Source organism: Pseudorca crassidens, chromosome 20 (genome assembly GCF_039906515.1).
Source record: "Pseudorca crassidens isolate mPseCra1 chromosome 20, mPseCra1.hap1, whole genome shotgun sequence".
Taxonomy (NCBI): Eukaryota; Metazoa; Chordata; class Mammalia; order Artiodactyla; family Delphinidae; genus Pseudorca; species Pseudorca crassidens.
In genome coordinates, this window is record NC_090315.1 from 5,801,864 (window position 1) to 5,810,018 (window position 8,155).

Below are 8,155 nucleotides of genomic sequence, written 5' to 3' on the forward strand. Positions count from 1 at the left end.
TGCTGCAAATAGCATTATTTTTTTCTTTTTTGAGGCTGAGTAGTACTCCATGGTGTAATTGTACCACATCTTCCTTATCCATTCATCTGTTGATGGACATTTAAGTTGTTTCCATGTCTTGGCTAATATAAATAATGGTGCTGTGAATATAGGGGTACATGTATCTTTTTGAATTATAATTTTGTCCGAGTATATGCCCAGGAGTGGGATTGCTGGATCATAGTTTTCTGAGGAACTTCCATACTGTTTTCCATAGTTGCTGCACCAACTTACATTCCCACCAACCGTGTAGGAGGGTCCCCTTTTCTACACACTCTCTCCAGCATATGTTATATGTAGACTTTTTAATGATGGCCATTCTGACCAGTGTGAGGTGGTACCTCATTGTAGCTTTGATTTGCATTTCTCTAATATTAGTGATGTTGAGGATCTTTTCATGTGCCTACTGGCCATCTGTATGTGTTTTTTGGAGAAATGTCTATTAAGGGCCTCTGTCCATTTTTCAAGTGGGTTTTTTTGTTTTTTGTTATTGAGTTTTATGAGCTGTTTGAATGAGGAACTGAAATGTCCATCACAGATGAATAAAGATGGGGTGGTATATATGTACCATGGAATATTCCTCAGCCATAAAAAAGAATGAAATATTGCCATTTGCAGCAACACAGATGGACCTAGAGACTTTCACAGCAAGTGAAGTAAGGCAAAGACAAATATTATATGGTATCAAATATATTTGTGATCTAAAAAATAATGCAAATAAATCTATATACAAAACAGAAACAGAGTCAGAAAAATGGAAAACAACATATGGTTACCAAAGGGAGAAAGGGAGGAATTAGGAGTTTGGGATTAAAAGATACTATCATATATATGTAAAATAGATAAAAGGCTTTACTGTGTAGCACAGGGAACTGTATAATATCTTGCAATAACCTATAATGGAAAAGAATAGAAAAAAACGAATATATATTTGAATCACTTAGCTGTACAGCAGAAACTAACACAATGTTGTAAACCAGCTATACTTCAATTAAAAGAAAAACGTTTACGGGGAAACACTTGGTTTGTTTCCCTTCCTCACGGTGCAAAGCTGGCTTAGTCTGCTTTTGTGGTGTTGGAGCGCCCTCTGCTGGTGATGTAAATCATCTGCAGTCTCGGGCCAGTTCTAGCTTGGCTCCCGGAGACAGAGGTCAGAGGTCCCTCGATAAAGGTCAAAATAGGAGCATTCTTCATACTCCCTTAGGAAAATCATTCACAATTTGATTAACATCATCCATGGATGCTCCAATGTTTAAAAAATTTTCTCTTACGCAGGGGCTTCCCTGGTGGTGCAGTGGTTAAGAATCCGCCTGCCAATGCAGGGGACACGGGGTTGATCCCTGGCCCGGGAAGATCCCACATGCTGCGGAGCAACTAAGCCTGTGCGCCACAACTACTGAGCCTGCGCGCCTAGAGCCTGTGTTCCGCAAAGAGCCTGTGCTCTGCAAGAGAAGCCACTTCAATGAGAAGCCTGCGCAACTCAACGAAGAGTAGCCCCCGCTTGCTACAACTAGAGAAAGCCTGCATGCAGCAGCGAAGACTCAACGCAGCCAAAAACAAATAAATAAAATCAAATTATATTTTAAAAAAACAGAAAAGAAAATGCAGCAAGGCTGTCAATTCCCAGAAAATTCTTTTTCTTTGTAGTCCCAACGGAGAGTGCTTTTTAAATTTTTTTTTTTTTTGGTCCTATCGTAGCATCATCAATTATCTGATGTCATTTGCTTTGGAATATATATATATTTTTTTTTCTTTTGAGACATTGAGTCATACTATGCTTCTATTGTGTTTAGAGAATAGAAGGGACAACATATGTGCCCCATCTTCACACCTTTCTCTCTACTGCACCCTTTAAACATTTCCTTTTTGAGCTGAAGATACACATAATTAGAAGGTTCGTAATCCTCACCTGGTATCACAATAGCACTATGGACCCACACGTGCCTTTGGCTTTTTTTGGTCTCCTTCCTTGCCCTCCCCAGATCTCATCCGTAGACACTCATGTCTTCATTTTATATAAATAATGCATCTCATCAGCTTCTGTTTTTTTTCCCACTTACCTTCATACACTGAAGATTTGTTCATGTTGGTATAAGCATATCTAATTGAGTCCTTGAAACTGACCTATATTCCATCATTTGCATGTATCAAATGTTATTGATTCATCCAGGAACTCTGTCCCTATAATTGTGTACAGTGTTGTGATGTATATTGTTATTTATTTATTTATTTATTTGGGGCTGCATTGGGTCTTCATTGCTGTGCACGGGCTTTCTCTAGTTGCGGTGAGCGGGGGCTACGCTTTGTTGCGGGGTGCGGGCTTCTCATTGTGGTGGCTTCTCTTTGTTGTGGAGCACAGGCTCTAGGCACGCAGGCTCAGTAGTTGTGGCTTGTGGGCTTAGAGCACATTGTGGCACACGGCTTAGTTGTTCCGCAGCATGTGGGATCTTCCCGGACCAGGGCTCAAACCCCTGTCCCCTGCATTGGCAGGTGGATTCTTAACCACTGCGCCACCAGGGAAGCCCCTGATGTATATTCTTGTACATGTGTCTTTCTGAACCCTTATAAGGTTCCACCTGGGGTAGAACTGCAGGATCAGACTGAATTTACAATGTCAAAGATATGCTCAATATCTTCTTTTTTTTTCTTTTATTGACGTATAGTTAATTTACAACATTGTGTTGTTTTTTGGTGTGCAGCAAAGTGATTCAGTTATACACACACACACACATATTCTTTTCCATTTTCCATTATGGTTTATTACAGGATATTGAATATAGTTCCCTGTGCTATACAGTAGGACCTTGTTGTTTATCTATTCTACATACAGTTGTTTATATTTGCTAATCCCAAACTCCCAATTTATTTCTCTTCCACCCCCTTTCCCCTTTGGTAACCATAAGTCTGTTCTCTATGTCTGTCTCTATGTCTCTGAGTCTGTTCCTGTTTCATAAATAAGTTCATTTGTGTCATATTTTAGATTCCACATATAAGCAATATCATATGGTATTTGTCTTTTTCTTTCTGACTTACTTCACTTCGTATGATAATCTCTAGGCCCATCCATGTTTCCATTTCTTTTTCATGTTTATATGTGTAGTTCAGTGGATTCCAACTTATTTTTCTCCAATTTTTGCAACACCATTTAATAAAGAAAGCATCCTTTCCTGGTTGATTTGTAATGCCACCTCTATTGTAAACCATTTTCCCATATTGTATTTGACTTTTTCCTTTCCACTGGTCTCTGTTCCTATCTCAGTTTAAAAAAAATTTTTGGCCAGGCCGTGCAGCCTATGGGATCTTAGTTCCCTGACCAGGGATCGAACCCACACCCTCTGCAGTGGAGCAAAGAGTCTTAACCACTGGACTGCCAGGGAAGTCCTGTCCACTGTTGTAATTGCTATAGCTTGTAATATGCCCTACTGTTAGGAAAATTCTGCATTTTGCTTTTTTTTTTTTTTCAAATTCTCATAGTTATTCATAGACATTTATTCTTACATGAAAATTTTAGAATGCATTGGTCCAGTTTCCTCAAAGCCTAGGCCCTTTCCCCTTGTCCAGTAGCAGCAGGTCAGCCATATGTAAATTATCATATTTACATAGATCCTACATGTCACCTGAGGAAACTGACACACTTGAAGAAAAGTAGAATTTAGTTTTTCACAGCACGGGTAGCACTATCTAAGGACATGGGAGAATCGCTGGAAATTAGTAAAAGAATGCTATACAATACAGTAGCACATTTTTTTTTTTTTTTTGCTGTACGCGGGCCTTTCGCTGTTGTGGCCTCTCCCATTGCGGAGCACAGGCTCCAGACGCGCAGGCTCAGCGGCCATGGCTCACGGGCCCAGCCGCTCTGCGGCATGTGGGATCTTCCCGGACCGGGGCACGAACCCATGTCCCCTGCATCGGCAGGCGGACTCCCAACCACTGCTCCACCAGGGAAGCCCCAGTAGCACATTTTTAAAGGTTACACTCCATTTACAGTTATTACTAAATATTGGCTATGGTCCCCGTGTTGTACAACACATCCTTGTAGCCTACCTTTTTTTTTCTTGGCTTCACTGCGCAGCACGTGGGATCTTAGTTCCCTGACCAGGGATGATGAAACCTGCGCCCCCTGCAGCGGAAGCGTGAAGTCTTAACCACCGGACCACCAGGAAAGTCCACTTGTAGCCTACCTTACACCCAGTATTTTGTACCTCTTAATTCCCTACCCCTATATTTCCCCTCTCCCCTTCCCTCTCCCCACTGGTAACCACTCGTTTGTTCTCTATATCTGTGAGTCTGCTTCTTTTGGGTTATATTCATTAGTTTGTTAATACAGGTGCACTTTTGACCCCAGTAAGCCGCAGATGTCTGGGAATTCCGCGGTGGTCCAGGGGTTAGGACTCCGTTTTCACTGCCAAGGACCTGGGTTCAGTCCAAGGTTGGGAAACTGAGATCCACCCCACAACTGCCACCCTCCAAAAAAAAAAAAAAGCTGCGGACGTCTGCAGAAGGAATGGGTCAGCTCTGTCCTGTGCTTAATGTCTTTCCAGGCTGGGAATTTGCCATCTCAGCTCCACAGCCTGTGAGGCGCTCTCTGCTGTGCTCGGGGTCAACCACCATCTCGGGAGCTGGACTTGAGTTTTAATGACCTGGGAGACTGCGTCATGTCGTTGCTGTGTAAGGGGCTGCGACAGCCCACCTGCAGGCTCCAGAAACTATGGTGAGTGGCTGGGAGTCAGGGCTGGTGGTGATGGGGGTCCCTGGGATGGGAGCGTTTTCTTGTTTTTATGTTTTTTCTATTGAACTGTTATCCTTCTATCTCTGTGGAAGATATAACATGCTCAGAGGTGGAAGAAAAGCTGTGCAGGGAATTCCCTGGCGGTAAAGTGGTTAGGACTCCATGCTTCCACTGTTTGATCCCTGGTCGGGAAATAAGATGCGGCAAGCTGCTGGGTGTGGTCAAAACAAACAAACATACAACATACAACTGTGCAAACAAGTCATAGAATAATTCCTACCCTGCAATACAAACAGAAAATGCTAAATGTTTCCTTCCAGTCGTTGCCTCTAAACATTTTCTGTAAAACTCCTCTTTTCTCTTGACATTTACTTGGGCAGACTTATAGCTTTTTGGTAACACTTATATAATAAAAATTCAGTCTGGTCCAGGGTAAATTCCAGTCAAATGTTCATGAACATCTTTTCCTTCCCTTTCTCCCAATACCAGCCTGCCCCTTCCTCCCAAAGACTTAGAATGAGATGAGTCATATCTATTTTTGTTTTACTTTTCTTCCATTCGTGAATCTCTTGCTTCTCTGGGGCATTGGGTAACTGGGAACTAAGAGGAGGGCTTGGGGACAGCATTTCTGCCTTAATTGGTGCTGCTAGGTTTCTTCTGGATGTGAGTACCACGCACCCCAACCCCCCATCTGGCAGGTCTCCGAATGCTACCACTCTCATGAAGATCATATGTGAGTTCTGATGGGGACCGCATGGGAGGTGTCTCCACTGCCCATTCCCCTGACATGGAATAATCTGGGTCAAACTCTTTCCACAATGCCCTCCCCAGCTCTCACCGTATGTCCTCCTCCTGACCCTTCTGTACCTGTGATGTGGGCGATCGTGCGTCACTATGCTGGTTTTTTCTCTTCCTTTGCGAGTCCTGCACTGTTGTCTTATCCCTTGTTCGAAAGCTGGAATCTATTGCCTCACAGCCTCAGCCAAACAAAGAAGAAAATATTTCCATCTAACATCCCAGCTACAGCAGTACTTCCATAACGCTACCTATTTTTATTGTAACAGCATGCCGTACAGGAAAGAAATACAATTGGGGGGACTTCCCTGGTGGTCCAGTGGTTAAGAATCCACCTTCCAACGCAGGGGATGCAGGTTCGATCCCTGGGGGGATGGGGGGACACGACTAAGATCCCACATGCTGCAGGGCAACTGAGCCCGACTGCCGCAACTCCAGAGCCCAAGTGCTCTGGAGCCCACGAGCCACAATGAGAGACCCCGAGTGCCACAACTAAGGCCAGACGCAGCCAAAGATAAATAATTTTTTTTGTTTTAAAGAAACACAATTGGGCAGAATAGAAACCAGAAAATCAGATGGCATAGCGTTGGGTGGGGCAGGTGGCAGCCCAAATCATGCTGGCTTCTTGAAAAAAAAAAGCATTGATTGACTTGTGTAACTGAAAGTGTAGGTTTGAGGTACGGCTTGATCTAGGCATTTGGCTGCCTGATCTCCATTATCTTCTATACTTATTGCTGTATTGGCTCCATTATCAGTTAAGGTTAGCCTTGACCCTGTACATGGTGGCAAAACGCCTGCAGCTCTGTAGATGACTTCTTTCCAGGTGCAAGTTCTGGACAAAACATCTCCAGGAAAAGTATGATTCTGAGTCATGGGTTTTGGATGGATCCTGTGCCCAACTGTAACCCATGTGTGGTGGCTGGGGACGTGGAAACCCACCAGCTTAGGCCTGGATTCTATATACACTGCTAGAGCTTGCAGACATTAACCCTAGAGAGACTGAGATGGGGGTTTCCATGAGAAATTGGGATAGAATTGCCAGAAGGGAAAGTGGGTACTTGGCTGCAGAATCAAGGTACTCATTACAGACGGAGCTATGAATTGAGGAGTGTCCTTAAATGCCTTTATTAAATGCTTTCCGGGGAATTCCCTGGGAGTCCAGTGGCTAGGACTCTGCACTTCCACTGCGGGGCACATGGGTTCGATCCCTGTTTGGGGAGCTATGATCCCATATGCCATGCAGCATGGCAAAAAAAAAAAAAGAAAGAAAGAAAGAAAAGTTTTCCATCACTACATTGGCCTTAACCTGGACTGATCTGGTTCTACTCTACCTTTTTTTTTTTTTTTGGCACGAGTCACGTGGGATCTTAGTTCCCCCACCAGGGATCAAACCCAAGCCCTCTGCATTGGAAGCACGGAGTCTTAACCACTGGACCACCAGGGAAGTCCCCTACTCTACTTTTTCTTTTTAAAAGTTTATTTATTTTTGGCTGCATTGGGTCTTCGTTGCTGTGCACGGGCTTCCTCTAGTTGCAGAGAGCAGGGCCTACTCTTCTTTGCAGTGCACAGCCTTCTCATTACGGTGGCTTCTCTTGTTATGGAGCACGGACTCTAAGCACGCAGGCTTCAGTAGCTGTGGCACACGGGCTCAGTAGTTGTGGCTCACGGGCTCTAGAGCGCAGGCTCGGCAGTTGTGGCACACGGGCTTAGCTGCTCCGCAGCATATGGGATCTTCCCGGACTGGGGCTTGAACCTGTGTCCCCTGCGTTAGCAAGCGGATTCGTAACCACCAGGCCACCAGGGAAGTCCCTCTCCTTTTTCTTTTTTTTGCGGTGCGCGGGCCTCTCACCGCTGTGGCCTCTCCCGTTGCGGAGCACAGGCTCCGGACGCGCAGGCTCAGCGGCCATGGCTCAGGAGCCCAGCCGCTCCGCGGCATGTGGGATCCTCCCGGACAAGGGCACGAACCCGCGTCCCCTGCATCGGCAGGCGGACTCTCAACCACTGCGCCACCAGGGAAGCCCCCTCTCCTTTTTCTTAAACTGATCCCTAAAACTATCATCCTGATTCCCTATGAAGATGAGACTTTCCAACATAACTGCTGATATGGCTTCAACCACTTCCTATCTTCCACAGGCTGGACAGCTGTGGCCTCACAGCCAAAGCTTGTGAGGATCTCTCTTCCACCCTGGGGGTCAACCAGACCCTAACAGAGCTTTATCTGACCAACAATGCCCTGGGGAACACAGGTGTCAGGCTGCTATGCAAGAGGCTGAGTCATCCCAGCTGCAAACTTCGAGTCCTCTGGTTAGAGATGGTCCCTGGTTCTGGAGCAGACAGGATACAGGGCTTGGAGTTAGAAGGAAAAGTCAATCGTTGAAACCCTCCGTTTGGATAAACAAATAACCTAGAAAATTTGCAAATAGTTCCTTTGTCCACTTGTGTATGCAATTTGTGCAAAATACAGACGTCTTACTTTGCCTCTTGGAAGATACCCATACCTTTTACTGGCGGTGTGACCTTGGGTAATTTAACCTTGGTTAATTACCTGATCTGACAAGTGAGGCCATTGTAACTTACTGAGAATCTGGAATT

At 44.8% G+C, this 8,155-nt stretch overlaps 1 protein-coding gene across 1 annotated transcript; it reads left to right on the plus strand.

Annotated features, from left to right (window-relative positions):
• Positions 1-4,394: 4,394 nt before the first annotated feature.
• Positions 4,395-7,940, plus strand: NLRP12 (NLR family pyrin domain containing 12). Its single transcript, XM_067720753.1, is given in 4 exon segments — positions 4,395-4,468; positions 4,581-4,648; positions 4,651-4,750; positions 7,697-7,940. Coding segments are annotated over 4 exon segments (486 nt in total).
• The last annotated feature ends 215 nt before the right edge of the window (positions 7,941-8,155 follow it).